Genomic DNA, 18,879 nt, shown 5'->3' with positions numbered 1-18,879 from the left:
AGCGGGGATATTGAAAGGATAGTAGGGGAATACTGTGAATAAGTCTCTGGCACTAAATTTGACAACTTAGATGAAATTGACAAATTCCTTGAAAGGCACAAACTTTCAAAGCTTACTCACAAAGAAATAGATAATCTGAATAGTTCTATATCTTTAATAGATATTGAATTAGTACTTAAAAATTTTCCAATGAAAACTCCAGGCCTACATGGCTTCACCCTTGAATTCTGCTGAACTTTTAAGAAATAAATAATACTACTTCAGTACAAACTCCACCAAATAATAGAAGAAGAAAACATTCTTCACAACTCATTTTATGAGGACATTATTACCCTAATACCAATACCAGGCAAAGACATTACAAGAAAAGAAAATCATGAATCAATGTTGCTAATGGATATAGGTGCAAAAATCCTTGACAAAATGTTAGCAAATTGAATCTAGCAATATATCCAAAGAATAATACAGCATGATCAATTGGCATGTATCCCAAGAATTCAGGTTTGCTTCATCATTCAAAAACTAATTAATGTAATTCACCACATTAGCAGACTGAGGAAGAAAAATCATATGATCATCTTAACACCTGTAGAAAAAGCATTTGACGAAGTTTAGCCTTTCTGAGCCAGCCCTGATGGCCTAGCAGTTAAAGTTCGGCACACTCGTCTGTCAGTAGCCATGCCATGGCTCACACAGAAGAACCAGAAGAGCTTACAACTATACACAACTATTTATCAGGGCTTTAGGAGGGGAGAAAAATGGAGGAAGATTGGCAAGAGATGTTAGCTTGGTGTGAATCTTCCTCTGCAAAAAAAAGAAAAATTTAGCATTCTTTCATGATAAAAAAAAAAAACATGAAGACTTACTCCATCTCATATTGTTTAATTTTTCTGAAAATCGTAAAACTAATATAAATTTTTTGAAAGAGAAGAGTTATGCATAAATTCATCAAGTAAAAATAGAAGAGGTTTTAGTTGACCCTCAGAAATGTATTAAACCAGTGGTGATCATGTTGTTTTTAACCTACAGGCTTTCCTGGGATTTACTTTCAGTAGATGTCACTTGCTAGTCCTGTCTGGTTTCGGTAAGGTGACCTTTGCCACCAAACTTAGTTCTTAACAAATTTTTCACCTATGTGAGGCATAATATATACACATATAACTACAAAGAAGTGTTATTGATTGGATGGATTGTTGGTAGTAGTAACACGCATGGGTTTCATCCTTAAAAAACTACTTTCACATGTGTTATAATTGTTTCCTATGTGGTAGATAGGGCAACTGTTTCATTTCATAAATTAAGATACTGAGAATACACCTAATAATAACGTTAGTAGCTGACATTTCGTGAGCACTTGCCATGTGCCAGGCATTGTTCCTTTCTCTTTGTACTTTGCAGGTATTAACTTTACTTAATTTTAACAACTCCATGAGGCAGGCATTCTATTTGTCCTCATTCATAGATCAGGAAACTGAGGCTTAGCGAAGTTAACCTGGCTAAGTCTATAAGGAGAGCATCTAACACCTAGTAAGTGCTCTCAACCACTGTATGATGCTGCATCTGGAAGAAGTTGGGTGTCTCACAAGTCGCATTACTAGTAAGTGTCAGAGGCAAGACCCAAACCAGGCCTTCTGACTTAGAGCAGTTCACAGTCTACACTACCATGTTGTGTGATCTATTTAATTACAGTCATGCGTCGCTTAACAATGGGGTTTCTTCTGAGAAATACATTGTTAGGTGATTTCATCGTTGTGCAAACATCATAGAGTGTACTGAAGGGGAACAAAATTTGCCACCCCAAAATGTGTCTCTTTAACATGAGGATTATTTTAGGCTGATTATTTTTAAGAAACAGCAGACTCAAAGTTTTTCTTGTTACCTCCCCCTCATCTGCCTAAAAGAATTCAGATAAAGAAAACCTGTCTCCTCAAGCAAGCATCACATGAACTAGGTGGTAGACAGGGAGGATGCTAGAAAAGCCTGTTTGTTGTGCTTCTCTGGGTTCTTCTGTTTCTGTGTGGCCAAACAAATACTTGTTTTCCAAACATTTGCTCCTTTTCACCTACCTGTGAATTGCCTTCTTCCCTTTGAGTCCCTGACTCTCCTCACCCCCAACATCTCCTTTTGTCTTTAGCCGAGGATGGTATTTAAGGTGAGGGCTTTGGCCATTTTGGCGAGTCATTCAGTTTTCCTGGGCTTCTCCCATGTATACATGTTATTAAACTTTTGTTTGTTTTTCTCCTATTAATGTGTCATGTCAATTTAATTCTTAGATAAGCCAGAAGAATCTAGAAGGGTAGAGGAAAATTTCTTCCTCCCCTACAGTGCTTACACAAACCTAGGTGGTATAGTCTACAATGCACCTAGGCTAAATGATATTAATCTTATGGGACTACCATCGTATATGCAGTCTGTTGTTAACTGAATTGTCGTTATGTGGCACGTGACTGTATACATATTTGATCTATATCTTGCCTTTGAGTTACACTAACGTGTCATTCATTCCCGTTTTACCCAAAGGTTTCACTTTAAATTTTTTCGATTATCAGCTATGTTGTGTGCAAACATTTTCAGAGGGAAAAACGTTATCTATTTTAACAGTTTTGATGGTTGCTATGGAAGTTGATGAAAGCTACATATCTCTTATAGTCATCATCATGAAATTTACTATTGTGTGCAAAATTCTAACCTAGAAGTAGGAAATACAGGTTTGTGTCTTTGAATGAATTGTTTTGCGTGCTTTGCTAGTGTTGCAAATGAACTTTGGGGCTAAACAACTTACACCTTTCGCCTCAAGTATTTTCTATTAAGAAAACTAAGCCTTTTGTTACAGAAGAATTGCTGGGGACAACATGATGAAGTAGAAGAAATGTCTGGGTTCCAATCCTACGCCTTATACTGACCTGGCTAACCCTGCCCCAGCATCTCCCTCTGATCCTATTGAGTCGTCTGTAGGACAGAGATTTTATCAGCCTCGTAGGATTGTTGTGAGAATTAATTAATGGTATATGTAGAGCACACGGCCCATAATAAACATGAGTAGATGTTCGTTCCCTTCCTTTTTGAACATCTGGAACATACCCTTCTGGAAGTGGTAGTTGTATCATTTTCTAAAGTGGTGTGAGTTTGAATGCAAAAACATTAGAATGTCAGCTTTAAAATAAACAAATGAGAGCCAGTTTGAAAAAGGAATTTACTTAGAAACTGAGTCACCAGCCTGCTTTGCAGCTCTCCTGGAAATGGGAGTTCCTTGTGCCTGAGAGGCAAGTCCATTTAGGCCGCAGAGTGAACAAAGCTAGACTATCATTGGGTTACTTTGTTCTTTGATGATGTGTCATGTAAGCACTGTCTCTCATGTGGGTTTGTAGTGTCTGTATTTGAATACTGTGTGTTCCGCTTAGCTTTGATTAGATGCGTTTTTATCTTGATCAGCAATCTCCAGAGTGGATGGATACACATACCCTAGAGCTTGCACATACTCCAGAGATTGAAACGACAGTCCATAGAAGTATGGGAACAAAATATTAGACGTTTTATTTATTCATCTACAAATAAAGAGGTTTAGTTTTACTAGTTCTTAATATTGGCGTGGACAACCTGCCAGGTCTCTGTGTCAGCTACTGTAGTCCAAGAGTCCTGGGGAGGAGAGAGGAGGAGTTCCTCTTCTTGAAGGGCTTGGTGTGGGTACCCTCACTTTTTCATTCACTTAAGGTTTATTGTAATGCACATTATAATGGTTATGATATCTAGATTTAACTAAACTATTGCAGTATGTTTTCTATTTATGTGTATCTGTCTTCAGAGACTTAGTCACTGTATTATAAAAATCAATTGAAAAAATCATTTTGAGTGCATGCTGTGTCTAAACTGTATGAACAAAATTTTATCCCAGAATTCCCAAAAAGAGCTTAAAATCTGGCTTTGGAAAAACGAGACCCGTAGGCAGATGCTGAAAAACCAACCTGTCATTGACGAAATAAGCAACTTGCAAAGGAGCTGGTACCAGCAGACTGCCTGAGATAAATTATTTATCTGGACTCAGCAGCCATCGGCTGCCTTGTCTTCACTCATTGCCAGTCTCTCAAGGCAGAAGCTTGTTAGGGCCCTTGTTCTACCTGGGTTCCTTTCCTTTCTAGAATAAAAGTATTTCAGTAGCATTTGTGTCGTATTGTGCACATTCCACTAGAATGGTTAGGAGAAAAGTTATTGTACTCTTGAACAATATTAATATTTATAATATTAATTATATTATTAATTATAATAAATACTAACATTTAGGAGAGTAACCTTGGATGAAAATTTATTAAAATGTTTGCAAATGTTAGTAATTTAATATAAAATAAAAACATTCAACTTTTATTTAAAAACAGATGTTTTTATATTTTTGCATGTCTGACTGTAAACACTTGTTATTTTCTTGACTAAAAAGGTATCTACAGTCTTCTTGGTTTATTAACATTGTGATTTTTAAATGATTTCCTAAAACATCATTTTAACCATTATCGTCCCGTTCCTTTCTTATTAAGCCTTTGAGAGTTACTGTTAAGCCTCAGTATTGACAGGTTTTAAACTTGAGCTTTTTCTTCCCACCTTCTGATGGCTGCTGCTTTCTAATTGAAGTAAAAACGTAAGGTGAGATAGCACAAGAAAGAGCAGAGCAGAAGCCTAGTTAATTCACAGAATGGATAGTCAGCCCTGAATACTCAGGGATTGGCTCTGATTCGGCCATCAAACCCTTGTATAGGGAGGACTGCATTTAGGAGAGCTAGTGAGTTAAAAGCCAGGTCACTCTAAAAAATAAAATTATGATAGTTTGGCTACCATGTGAGAAAGGCATCTACTGAAAATAATCTCATGCATTTGCTTGTTTAAAAAAATAGCTCTTTACATTCCAGGTGATCACCTTCTTTAGCTCAAGGTTGCTACAGGCTGGAGCTGAGCTGTCAGTGGAACGGGTCCTGGAAATCATCAAGCAAGGGGTTGTTGCCCTGCCCAAAGACAGGCTGAAGGTAAGACTGGCAAAGGAAACACGTACTGCGGTATCTATCCCTCGACGTAAGTACTAGTGTCTGAGCAGGCTCTACTCAGAATCATGCCACTTACCCAGTACTTGCGCTAGAAAAGGCTCTTTAAATATCACCTTCTGTACACTGTATAGGTACACAGAACTGGGATGAAGAAGGGTTCTGACAGTTTTCCACAAGAAAATAGCAAGAGAACGAGTAATATCTTCACACCACTACGTGTCCTTTGAGTAACCACTGCATATGCTATGAGTAATTCATATACTATGAATAAAGGAGCACCTTATTTTTTTTAACCCTGTGAAATAAGTTAGTCTTGTGGGTATCATCAAGGGTTGATGGGAAGGTGGTGGTGATGAAGATGACTACAGCCATAGCTATACTTACATGGTGTTTACTCAGTGCCATGTGGGGTTCGAAGTGTCTTAGGTGTGTTCACTCATTTGACCCTCACAACAACCCTTTAAGGGAGGGAGTGTTGTCATCCTAATTTTTTAGATGAGGAAACTGGTGCACAGAGAGGTTAGGTAACTTACCAAAGCCACACGACTAGAAAATTATGGACCTGGGAGATTCATACCCAGGCAGTCTGGCTCCAAAGTAAGTCCATGTTCATGCTCACCACGCTGTTTGCTGCGTGCTTAGGCACGGCTATGGGCAGAGAAGGCTTCAGGGAAGAGGTGGGGGAAATATTGTATTCAGAAGGCATTTGCATTTGTGTGTTAGATGTGTTCCTGAAGTGATCTCATGGTATAAACTCATACTTCAAGACTAATTTTCCCATAGGAAAAAATGGAAAGGCCCTATTTTTCAGGGATGCATGAATGTACAGCCTTATAGCCTATTTTTACTTTACTATTTCTTTTTAATTTTTTCCTACGTTATCTTTAGTTTTTTGTAGAGTGCTCATTCCTAATTTAACAACACAAGGCATCATAGTGGATGTTTGGCCTTCTTCATAGTGTTTTATCACAACTAACTTCTGTTGCAAAGTTTCTGTTTTGGGGGCTGTGTTTTTCAGCACTATCACTAGAACCAGTGCTTAATGAGCGCTGGAGAGATATTGTTGTAGGATGTGAAAATATTTTCAGTTATTACAGCGGAGTTTGTAAAACAGCAGCACGTTAGTCATCATATTCACTCTCAGAAGCTCCACGGCACGTAAACAGCAGTGAGGTTCACCCAGCGCTGAGCAAGGGCGGCACCACCGTGTGGCAATAGCACAAAGCTGATTACCATTACCGGGACCCTGAAGATTTGACTTTACTCTATTCTTAACAATTCTTTAAATGTTGGGAATTCGTTATTATTGTTATCTCCATTCTTACGTAAAGTAAGGGCTTGGGGGTTTTTTGTACTATTTCGAATTTTCTTGAACTATGCCATATGAACTGGTACAAAAATCCATGAAGATAAGAGTGGCTGCTTGTAGCCAGTGATGGATCTTGGTGTCTAAGCTAAGTTGAAAAAGTAGGGGAACAATCAGGAGACTGTAAGAAAAGGATCACGCAGTGGAGTCAGGGAAAGGGGGATTTTGATGAGATCAGAGAACTGGCATGGTGGAAGGAATAGAGATTGGATTAGAGAGCAGTATAGTTATACTGAAGAGGTCAGAAGTGGAGCAGATCTTGGTGATAACATGGGCTAGATTTGGCCATGAGTGGTGGACTGAGGTGATATGGATGTGAATGAAAGTCAGTGTGATTGAGCCAGTTAATGGACTTGACGCCAAGGACGGGTCATACACATGGGCCTCCTAGGCACCCAGGGTGGTAAGCCATGGGGTGGAGAGAAAGACTGTGAGTCAAATACTGCAGTAAATGGGAGAGTAGCCTAGAAGTCAGTAGGTGGCAGCTACAAGGATGAGAAGCTGGGCTCAGCCTTATGTGAGCAGAGCTTTTTGCTTAAAGGTAGAGGAATAATAGCCAAGGAAAGCCAAGAGGACGCCAAACCCACTCCAGACCCCGAAGGCTGTGGAGTGTGAAAGAATGAGCAGCATCTCCTTTCAAAGGCTCCAGGGGAATCCGTCCTGAGGGAAAAGCCAGATTTCAGTTAAAGAAGTAAGGAGGTAAGGCTTAGTGAGGTTGGATCAGGGGAGAGAAAGCACAATGCAACATGGGGACAATTACAGGAAAAGATGGCTGACTGGAGGGCCTCATGTGTAAGGCAATGACCAGTGATGAGGAGGACATGTGACTTGTTAGGTTTAAGCTTGCCACAAGATTCCTTCGACACTGAAGAAGTCTTTGTCAGGCGCCTGCTCTGTGACAGCCATTGCTTTAGGTGCTTGAGTACATCAGTGAGCAAAGATCTCCGCCCTTGCAGAGCTCGCAGTTTAGCAGGAGGAGACAGGTAGTGAACTATCAGCATAATAAATAACAGAGGGATGCAGTGTACTAGAACGGGGTGAGTGCTCTGGGACATAAAGAAAAGATGCAGCAGGTTAAGGGAGTTTGAGATTCTTGGGGGAGGCTGTGGTGGGAGAAGGTTGTGGAATTGCAAAGAGCGGTCTGGCCGACAATCAACAAAGGTAAAAAGGAGGTGAGAGAGTTCAGCATGCTGATTCAGAGGAGAGTCCCAAGCAGTAGGAACAGCCACTGAGAAGGTCCTAAGCTAGGAGGATGCCAAGCATGTTGGAGAAAGAGCAAAGAAACCTAGGCACCTAGAACTGTGTGAACAAAGGAGGAATGATTGGGGGTGAGGGAGTACAGTGAAATGGGGAACCAGTACACATTTTTGAGAAGAGAGTGGAATGATGTGGTTTATATTTTAACAGGATCAGTCTGTCTGCCATGTTGAGACTAGACTATAGGGAGACAATGAAAGCAGAAAGACCAGTTGAAAAATTGTTGCTTGACTTGGACCATGGTGGCAAGGTGGAAGTGCCAATAGAGTTAGTCCAAGAAATTGTCTGGTGGGCAGAGGAGAGCCTTTAGGCCTCTTAGGAGACAACTACGGTCTGCATTGATTACAAAAGCTTCAGGGAATGGTGGCTAGAACATAGGTTCTGATGGACTGGTTAGAGAACCGGTCTGCAAGTATTGGAAGAGTTGTTTATGGAAGTGGCTTTGAACTTGATCTGTGTGGTCTCAAGGACAACTTTCAGACGTTGGTTGACCGAGTCTGTCATGGTTAGAAGCCTGGCTCTGCTTTGCTAAATGTTGTGTTGCTCGATAATGTGTGTGGGTCGATATGCTACTAGTGTATAGAGGCTGTCTGTACTAGACAATTCAGAGGAAACTTTTGGATGCCACGCCTTAAGACAATCTTGAAAACTTTCAGAGAATCACCACAATTGTGAAAGAACACAAGGAGTGATCAGAGGAACTCATACTGTTCTTACTAGCCTTAAGAAGGCAAGATTCGAGCAGAAGAGACTTGTCTTCAAGTACTGGAAGAATTGTTTATGAAAGCAGATTTGGACTTGTTTCTTGTGATCTCAGGAACAGGACCATTTGGTAGAAGCTACATACAGGGACCTGCATTTCAGTCCCATATAAGGGGGAACTTTCTAACAGATGGAATTATTTAGAGATGGAATAGACAGGTTCCGTCTTAGATGCAGCTCTTATATATTGGTACTAGCTGGTTAGAGCAGTGAATGGAGAGGGATTCTAAGGCTGGATTCAGGTTCAGCGGGAAGAGTGCTGAGATCCATTAGCAATGCCTGCTGTTGGCAACAAGAGCAGAAAGTAGGGAGCACGTGTGTGATTATTTGCCATTCCAATTGTAAAGACTCAACTATTGCTTGGGAAATCCAACTATGTGACTTTTAAGAACCTTTCCATTCCTGATAGTGTAATTCTGGTTATGCATATACAAACTTGTTCTCCACAAAGCAGGAAACTGCCTCAATTTTTGCTAACAGATTTTTCTCTCAGAAGATGTGAGAAACAGTAAGGGAAAATTAGTAATCTTCAAGTATTTTTTATGAGAAAGAGTACATTTATGACAAAGAGGTCACCTTTCAGTTCCTAGTATCAGAGGGCATAGTCAGATCTGTATGCCAGAAGAAACATAAATTGCTAAAAGTTGGATGTGACTCACAACAAGAAAAAGTATGGTTCAGGAGGGATGGAGAACTAAAAGGGGGTTGACTGCTCAGTCGCTGATCGCCCTGTGCGGACAAGTGTGAGAACTGCATTCGTACTGGAGTGTCTGTTGTCAGCTCTGCATCACCGTCACCCCTTCTCCAGTCTCCTCCACGTCACAGAGGAAACACCGGAATGCTCTTCCGGAATCCTCCCTCCTCTCTCTGTAGTTCTGAGTGAGAGTCTGCCAAAGAAAGGCTTTTGCATGAGATTTGGAAGGTTGAAGAGAAGAAGAAACCGTTATTCTCCAGAGGCAGCTCCTGCCCTCCGCCTGGCTTAGTGCTGTAGACGGCGAAGGTTGTTGATGGCTCCCCAGGGACTGAGGTGCGCAGTGACTTGCAGTGAGCTCTCGAGAACCATCCACTCCACTGCAGAAGACTGTTCTGTTGCAGCGTCCCTGCTCTTTGCCTACCTCACCCTTTCCAACAGTTGCAGAAGCCTCTATTTTGCATATAAAATCCTTTCTACTCGAGTTATAAGAGTAGCTTCTGTTTTCCCTGCCAAACCCGTCAGGGAAAAGTAAAACCCCTGATTTCAAACAGAAAGGAATTTGATATAGGGAATTAAAAAATCGTTGAAAAGACTGGGAACGCCAAGTTCAGGGAAAACCACTGCTGGCTTTCAGGAAATCAGAAGTGGCAGGAATGTCATCACCAATGGCCTGCAGCATCGTGTGGGGGTCTGCAGGAAGATTTCTAGAAGCCACTGGCAAAACTTTACTTCTGCTGAAGCCCACTGGCCTGCCTGCCATTGTTAGTAGAGCAACAGTGACCTCTGTTTCTCTTCTACCTTCCGAAATACACACCAGTTCTTCTCATTGCCACAATCTAACCTAAAGCCCTGCTGGAGATATTGTAGGAGATGTCGTTTCCAGCTTTCACAAAATCCTGCGCTACAGGGGATGGCATGAAAGGGGAGAAAGGTGCTAGAGTTTCCAACAAGCATTGTGTCATAGGGTGGAAAGAAACTGAGGAAGCGGTATGAGATGCTCCTTGATAAGCACGGATTTCTTTTTCTTTTTTTTTGGCTTAAAAAAGGAAAGGCTTTAATAAGTAGAAACAGAAAGAGACCAACCTTTGGGGTTGATTTGATTCAGGGACAACACAGTATCAATCAAGACAGCTTTTCTTCATCCTTCTGCTTTACCTTCAGGAGTGTTAACTTCGTCTCAAAACTGCACTCCTTTCAGTTATAATGTCAGAGACTACACACTTCTTCCTTCACGTCAGTGGGGGGAGAGGAGAGACTCCCTGTTCCTGTCTCTTTCTCCTTTTGTGTCTGTTAATAATTGCTTTGTATATTTAGGTGCTCCTATGTTGGGTGCATAGATATTTGCAAGTGTTATAGCCTCTTGTTGGATTGTTCCCTTTATCATTATGTAGTGCCCTTCTTTGTCTCTTGTTACAGTTTTTGTTTTAAAGTTTATTTTGTCTGATATAAGCATTGCTACCCCAGCTTTCTTTTCTTTGCCATTTGTGTGGAGTATCTTTGCCCATCCCTTCACTTTCAGTTTAGGCATGGATTTTTAAAAGGATATGCACAAAGGTAGAAGGAATGGGGTGTATAGAGGCCAAATGGAATGGAGTGGCATGAACCTACACAAATGTTATCAAAAGACTCAGATTAGAAAGGGACTTTGATCGTCTGAGGGGAGAAAGAGAAGAAAATAAGAAGTCGTGAGCTTTCGACATGGGAGCGGTGGGCAAGGTGCTTGATGATCAGTTGGTTGATCTCTGCATTCTCCCATTTTCAAATACTACCTTGTTTGTTTATTTTACCTCCTTCGATGAGACTACTCTCAAACTGGAAGAGTATATCCTTTAAATAAAATCGAAAGCCGAGGTAAGTAAATGAGTGCTAAAAGAACTGCCAGCACTTTTAATCTTAAGGTTCAGATAACCAGTTTCTCAAGATGCTGGCAGATATAACCTGTCAGTAAAATTTGGGAACTCCAGCTCCATAATAATCGTAATCATAATGCTGCAAGACAGTTTTCTAAGCACTTTATCAGAATTGGTGCTGTTCTTATTGGCCTGATTGTCTAGGTGAGGCAGCTAAGGTGCAGAGGGGTTTAATAACTGCGCAAGTGCAAAGCTGGACTTCACACCATGGCAGTCTGTTCACCACTGTCCTCTACCCTCTTCTCTTCCATGCTGGTAAGACCATGCTAGGGACATTAGGTTCCATCTGAGCATCACATTAGTAAACTAAGCTGTGTGCAAAGGCAGGTGAAGTGACAGTAAAGAACCAGTAAGTCACACAAGGTGAGGAGTAGTGGATAAATAACTTGGAGAAGAGAGGACCTCAGGAAAATATAAAAACTGTGTTCAACTACTTTAAGGATTATACTGTAAAAGAGGAATTAAGCATTTCATTTTATACTTTAGGGCAATGGGTAGAAATTAAACCAAGACAGGTATTAATTCAACCTAAGGAAATGTTTTCTTTTTTTTTTAAGATTGGCACCTGAGCTAACAACTGTTGCCAATCTTTTTTTTTTTTTCCTGCTTTTTTTTTCTCCCCGAATCCCCCGAGTACATAGTTGTATATTTTAGCTGTGGATCCTTCTAGTTGTGGCACGTGGGACGCTGCCTCAATGTGGCCTGACGAGCAGTGCCATGTCCATGCCCAGGATCCGAACTAGCGAAACCCTGAGCCGCTGAAGCGGAGTGCGTGAACTTAACGACTCGGCCACAGGGCCAGCCCCAGGAAATGCTTTCTGACAACTGAAGTTGTTTAGGAGTCCATATGTGGCTTCATGGAATAGTGAAGTATTCACAATAAAATCTGGATGGTAAACGGAAGAAGTCCACCAGATGGCAAGGGAACTCATCCATAACCTAGGAAAGAAGACTGAAAGAATTTCTATTATAAAAAGTTACATTGGATGATCCCAAAGATTCCTTGTAACTCATGAGTCTAGAATTCTAGCTTCTAAAACTCCATGAAGAATTTTTATATAGCAGAGCTCTGGTGACATCATCCTTCTATTCAAAAATCTTTAGAGGTCAATGCCCTGTTGCTACCTGATAAAGTTTGGGGTCCTTAGGCTGGAATTGCAGACCATCCACAGTCTAACCCCAACCTGCCCTGCTCGTCTTTTCCCTCCATACTTCCCCTTATCTACCCAGTGGTCCAGCCAGAACTACCTCTGTGCCTTTCGCTGCTTCTTTCCTGTATTTTTGGGTGTGCTTACAGAATTCTTTGTTCCAGTACACCAATCCCCCAATTTTTTGCTTTTGGCTTATCTAAATTCGTAGTCTAGTGGTTAGGATTCAGCACCCTCACTTGTTCTATGGATTATAATTCAGTACTATCATTTATTTATTTTCTTGCTCAAATTGTCCTAGCCTTGGCCAGTGACAGTTCCTCCAGGTTGGCCCCTGTGTCCTTTGACATGCCCACATCTTGTTTTGAGCACTTCTGTACTTTTTGATGCCACAAGACGTTCCAGACTCATCTTGTGCTTTTCCTGCCCCAGCCCTAGAATCAGCCACTTGTCCAACGAGCGCTGCTTCGTTTTTTTTTCAAATGCTATTTAGGAAACAGGAACTGGGCACTAGGCCACCTTCTTAGAACTTTCTGTGCCTTTCCACTCATCCGTCCTTCCCCCATCTCCTTTCTCTTCCGTGGACAGCTAATGCTGCTTCACTCTCCTGTCATACCCAGGTGCTTCGCTTTTCTTTCTGTCTCTCACCTACGATAAACCTCAGCTGCCTTCTTTTGCCTCGTCTCTCACTAATTGTGTCTTTAGTCCATTTATTCTACTTATTCCAATCCAAGGCTTTACTTTCTAATTCCTTTAGTGAATGCTCCTGGCCCAAGAGCCCCTCCACAAACCATAGCAGATACTGAAAGTTAATTTTGTAGTTCACTGTAATACTTACCTTAAAGCAAAATGAATTAGTGCCCAGGCCGTTGTTTGAATGTTAATATGTTGTTCATGTGTTATACTACGTTTAGAAAGAAAAAGTCCTCTATATTTGAGACAGAGACATATGAATGAAAATATAACTCTTTGTTTTTCAGAACTATGACTAAATAAAGAGAGAAATTAATTGATCTGTAGGAGGTCCCAGGCCCATTAGCTCTTATTTAGAGCAAGATCCTATTGAGGCCAAGGTCATGGGTAAATCCCTCAAGTGAGCCAGTTAATTTTGTCCTGAAACATAGCAGGAAACTGTACTCCGACTCCAGCTCACCGTCTCACTGTGTGGTTGTAAGAGGAACAGATGATGGAGGATGGATGATCCAGTTAAGAAAAGGAGAAAGCAAGCCATCCCCAGTACCAGAAAGGGAACTAAAATTCTGTTTATTCCCAGATGGTGAGTCATCCTCAGTTGGTTTAAATGATAGCACATTATTACCACAGATGTTACTAGAAAAAAAGGCTGTTTATCTTTATAATCAAGCCTTATTTCAATTATTTTAATCATCTTTTTGGATTGAGTGTTTATAATAAAACGAATCACTTAAGACCTCTAGAGTTTAATTCACAAAATACTGCCGTATCTAAAGTTGATTGAAAATTCAAGCTGTGTGTTGAATAATATTTGTATTAAACCACATGACAGTACATTATAGTCTTTTGGGTGGTTTCACTAATACACGCTGATAAAATAATTGCCGGGTATGTAATAATAGCTTTGTATGCAGGATTGATGTAAAAGAAGTTGTTTCATTGGAAATACTATTTTAGTAAGCTCTTTATGAAGCTTCCTACAGTGTGTACTTACTGATTTGTTCTTTCTTAAAATATAAATTAAACATTAAGAAAATTCAGAGCTCTTTTCAACCACCTTTTTGGTTAAGAGGAGCACAATGCCCCTTACTCATGAGAAGTTAGCCAGCTAATGTCAACTGAAGAAGGTGAGCCGAAAGTTTTCCAAGTTTCCCTTACGTTATAGAACTGCAGCCAAACTTGCAGAAGTATCATTCTTCCAACTTCGGGCAAGTAAACATTAAGATCTGGAAGCCCATGGCATAGTAATTGACTTTCAGCCGAGTATTTTTCAATCAAATGTTATTTGACATTGCCTTCTAAAATATTTGTGTAATATCCTGCGTGGGAATATATACTCTCTGGATAAATCTGTCTATAGAGTTAAACAACTTGGCTGTTCAGAGTAAATAGTATTAATGTCATTCTAAACATCCTCTTCTTACTGGTATGTCATGAAGTCTGGGAAAGGCAATACCAGGTAATTAGTTTTTTTGGACCATCCTACATAAACAGAGACATAAAGAACAGGCTCTGAAATCCTAAGTTGCTTATTTCTCCTTTGGGGTTTGGAAGGAAATAAATAAAGTCAGTGTGTCCTCCAGGAGCAGAGTTGGAAGCCACAGCCCAGAGTTCTCACTGTCTGCGTCCACAGCAGGACATGTTCCTGGCTCCCATTTCACTTACTAGCGAGCAAACTGAATGTCATGATGATGGATCAGAATTCATCTAGGTCTGTGCAGGTTCTCGTACCACCACCACGCCACCTCATAGTTGATTATGTAAAGCTTCCAGATTCCCTCGTCTTCGGTTTAGTAAATTACCTGTAATTTGAGGATGAAGAATTTTACCATATCTAGTGTTTGAAAATTAAGTCATGCTTTTCAGGGGGAATTAACCAGAAGATAACGTCTCTTTTAGTGTAAATAGGAAACTGGGGAATAATATAAGTTACTGACATTAACTGAACTTTTCATTTTATTCACTTAAGATACTTGATAAATCATAGGAATTAAAAGTGGATAACCAGTTTCACACTAAGTGATTTTTAGAGCCTCTTTTAGAATATTTTATATCCTCTTTTTATATCCTCTTTTAGAATGCTTTCCCTGTTATTAGTTGAGAAATGTAGAAAATTAACTGAAATTTCAAGAATTTTTTCATAGCTTCTTAATATTGACCTGTTTTAAAATTTGCCCCTTTCTCCTGTTAGGAGTCTCTCCCTGCCCCTAGCCCAAGTGTCTTTCATTTCTCTGTCAGTTCTCTGTCTCCAGAGCACATTGCTAAGTGCCACACTGGTGTGCCCACCTGCTGTTGGATGGCCCCACCTCGGAGACCCATGGGAACCAACACTGGGCATGTCCACAGTCACGCTCTTTCTCTGTCCTTCTCTAGCTGCTCTCCTCGTGTGTTTATACCCATGGACATACGACTAGCCAGCGTCCCTCCTCTGGCTCAAAAGAACCTTTAGACCCCAAGTTCTTTGAATTCTGATTATTTCCCACATCTCTCCTTTCCCTCCACATTGCCACTCTCCCATTTTGCTTCTCCACATCTCATGCAGTCTGTTAGCATGGCCTCCCAAATGGTATGCCCCCTTCCACGTTCTGGTCCTCCCAAGGCCTCCTTAGCCCTGTAGCCAGAGTTGTCTTCACTGTGCACCCTGCTCTGACCAACATGTGAGGCACTTCGTCGCCTAGCTGCTGACTTATCTTTGGTTCTTTTTTTCCTACGGATCCTATGCTCCAAACTGCTGGCAGATCTCCAGTTGGACAATATTCTTGCACATCCATGTCCTCCTACATGCTGCTCCTGCCTTCTTCCTCCTTTCCTTCCGGCTTCTCACAGCTTCATGTCTTGTCTGTCAGATAACCTGCTCATACTTCAAGTCACAGCACAGGCTTTCCCCTTTCTATGAAGGCCACCCTGATTCACCCAGGCAGACTTTGGTGGTTCGTTTTCCATGTTCCTATGGTACTGTGTATGTCCCTGTATATCCCTCCATTATAGCAAAAAGCATCCTGCAGCACCTAGCTCGAGGCCTGGAACCAAGCTCGTTCAATACATATTCACTGCATAAATTGACTTCTCCCCTCCTCCTCTTGATTCCTTATGTCTCTCTTTCCTCTCATCAAAATATTGATTTCTCCTTTGATCCTTCAACTCTCCTTATCCATTGCAAAGCATTAGAGCAAAGCGTCAAAATAAGTTACTCCTACCCAGTGAAAAGTGAGGATTTTCTCCACAGCGTGCTCTACCAGGGACCCCTCGGCCCGGGCTCTGGGGTGGAGAGTGGGAGGGTTAGGGCTGTGCCCTCTCTAACCACTAAGTTCTCGCAGCCTGTTGGTTTTCCTTTATTTTGCCCTGTTGCTACCACCTGTGTACCTCTGTGCTCAGATTTGAATCTCTTTTATTCATTCACCTGCTCCTTTCCTTAATTTCCATCATCATATACAAATAATACGTTATAATTTTTAAGTGTTGTTTGACTGTTTATTCCATCCACAGCTAGTCCACTTTGAACACGACATTACTAGGGTATCATTTGGGAAATGCAGGTGGATAAGACACCAACCCTGCCCCCAAAAAACATATCACACTTCAGGAGAGAAGAGCACAAACTTGCAGAGATCACTGACAAAGCAGGGCGATTTATACTGTGTGTCAAGTGAGTGGTATAGAAGTTAAGTTCTGGAGATCATCCTCCAGATGACCTGGAGGAAGAGGGAAAGGAGACATCGTTGGGAAGGTTTTAAGGACAAACATGGACTGAATCTTCTCTGTCTTGAAGGAATGGTAAGGTTTCCATAGGTTTCCGTAGGCTGAGATGAAAGAGGAGAAATCCAGGCAGAGGAAATTATGGGTGAGTGGAAAAGAAGACCCAAGGCAAGTTCAGTTTAGCATCCGACTAAAACAACAGGACTCCCGTAATTCCTGCCACCAGATTAATGTGGTCTTTGTTATTTAACGACACACTAAAGTCATTAGACTAGTGGCTTTCAAACTTTTTTGACCACCAACCTCAGTAAAAAATACATTTTACATACATTTATATACAACTGAAACAAAAGTTTCATAAAACGTAAAAGCTTCATTTTCTCCTAGTAAATGTGATGGGCTCTCATATTTCCTATTCTGTTTCTTTTCTTGTTTTTTTAATTGCCAGTCAGACCTGTTAAATGGATTTAATGGTCCACCATGATTTAGTGACTCCTAGTGGTTTCTTTTGGTTTTTTTTTTTTCCTGCTTTATCTCCCCAAACCCCCCTATCCCCCCCGTACACAGTTGTATATCTTAGTTACATGTCCTTCTAGTTGTGGGATGTGGGACGCCGCCTCAGCGTGGCCTGATGAGCTGTGCCATGTCCACGCCCAGGATCCGAACCCTGGGCTGCTGCAGTGGAGCGCGCGAACTTAACCACTCGGCCACGGAGCCGGCCCCCCCTACGTTTTTAAAGTATGCATTGGGTCATTGGTTTTCAAAGTGTGGTCCTTACACGAGCAGCATCAGCATCCCATAGGAACATGTTCGAAATGCAGATTCCCAGGCCCCACCCCAGACCTCCTTAATTAGAAGCTATGGGGCTGGGACCCAGCAGTCTCTTCCTTAATAAGCCCCCCTACCCCCCTGATGATTTCTAATGTGGGCTCAAGTTTAAGAAGCAGAACAATCGATAATCCCCCAGACACACCAGTGCTCTCCCCCCTAAGGGCCTTTGCACTGGCTTCTCCTTCTTGCCTCAGTTGTTCTCCCCAAGATACCTACATGCCTCACTCCTGCACCTCCTTCTGGTCTTCACATGAGCAAACGAAGCCTCTCTCTCAATGGGACCTTCCCTGACCTCCCTGTTTACGTTTCAGCCCTCTCAGTCCCCCCAATTCTACTGTCTTTTTTCTTTTTCCACAGCATTTATCGCCTGGCATACTGTGTAATTACTATTATTCTCCCAGGTAATGTAAGCTCCAAGAGGGCGGGGATCTTCACATTTTGTTCACTCGATGTGTCTGAGAGTATATCTGGCACATAGTGGGCACTTTAATATTTGCTGAATAGAAGGGAGTCAAGCAGAGAAGAATGTATCGGTTGACCACTGAGTGATGGTTGGAGATGCTGCTTCAGGTAAAGCTTCTTTTTTGGAGAACAGCTCTCCGTACTTTTGTAAGGTCAACTTTCATGCCGGAATATTATAGAGGAGCTAAGTTAAGAGTGGAGGTCCCGGTCACTTTGTTGGAATAGTGACGTTTTTTATGCCTCTAGTAGTGTTCCACACTCACGCATTCTTATAACTGAAATACCCTGATCCGAAGACCTCCACTTTAGTACCTCTCACCCGTGAGTTCATTCCTGTGTAAATTGGCCTCTCTAAATTTTTAATAGTTTCTCAGGGGTTCTCCACTTGGCTATCACCTGCAGTGATTTCCTTATAGTTTAAGCAGCATAAAATATTCTGATAGTGGTACTAGAATAAAGTTTCTCAAGTGATCTCATTTTATTCTATTTCTGAATCTTTCTCGGAAGGTGAGGAGCCTGGTGGAACTGTTAGACTTACATGAAGGTCCCATAAGGAGCCACTGTGTGCTGCTTTCTGATTAATTTCTCCCTGCTTTCCCCAGTGTATGGAACGCATGCATGTTTTCAGGTCCAGACAAAAATTGATAGGAGCCTAAGCCTGCCGCATTCTGACTGGGAAAGTTGAGAAGCTCCAGTGCCTGGCGTAGTCCCGCCAGCCCAGCAGTCTAGCCTCCTCTTCAGATTGAATCTGCTGCTGGCTTTTAACTTCTTTAATTGTACAAATGGCCCTGTTTGATTTTTTTTTTTTCCTTTTTTTTTTTCTTTTTTGAGGAAGATTAGCCCTGAGCTAACATCAGCTGCCAATCCTCCTCTTTTTGCCGAGGAAGACTGGCCCTGAGCTCACATCCATGCCCATCCTCCTCTACTTTATATGTGGGACGCCTGCCACAGCATGGCCTACCAAGTGGTGCCACGTCCATACCCAGGATCCAAACTGGCGAACCCCGGGCCGCCAAAGCAGAACGTGCGAACT

The 18,879-nt window shown here is 41.5% G+C and overlaps 1 protein-coding gene across 19 annotated transcripts in view; it reads left to right on the top strand.

Annotated features, from left to right (window-relative positions):
• DYM (dymeclin) overlaps positions 1-18,879 on the top strand; it is a 359,236-nt gene that overhangs the window by 299,264 nt on the left and 41,093 nt on the right. For 18 of the 19 annotated variants that reach the window (XM_070630144.1, XM_070630138.1, XM_070630148.1 and 15 more), the window contains one exon: positions 4,896-5,009. In XM_070630144.1, the coding sequence (XP_070486245.1) occupies positions 4,896-5,009 (114 nt within the window). Of the gene's footprint in view, positions 1-4,895; positions 5,010-5,158; positions 5,316-18,879 lie in introns of those variants that run through there. The other variant, XM_070630147.1, reaches the window with a different exon arrangement.

This window comes from Equus przewalskii, chromosome 7 (assembly GCF_037783145.1).
Source record: "Equus przewalskii isolate Varuska chromosome 7, EquPr2, whole genome shotgun sequence".
Classification (NCBI taxonomy): Eukaryota; Metazoa; Chordata; class Mammalia; order Perissodactyla; family Equidae; genus Equus; species Equus przewalskii.
The sequence above is the reverse complement of the archived record's forward strand: the minus strand, read 5'-3'. Positions and strand labels throughout refer to the sequence as shown.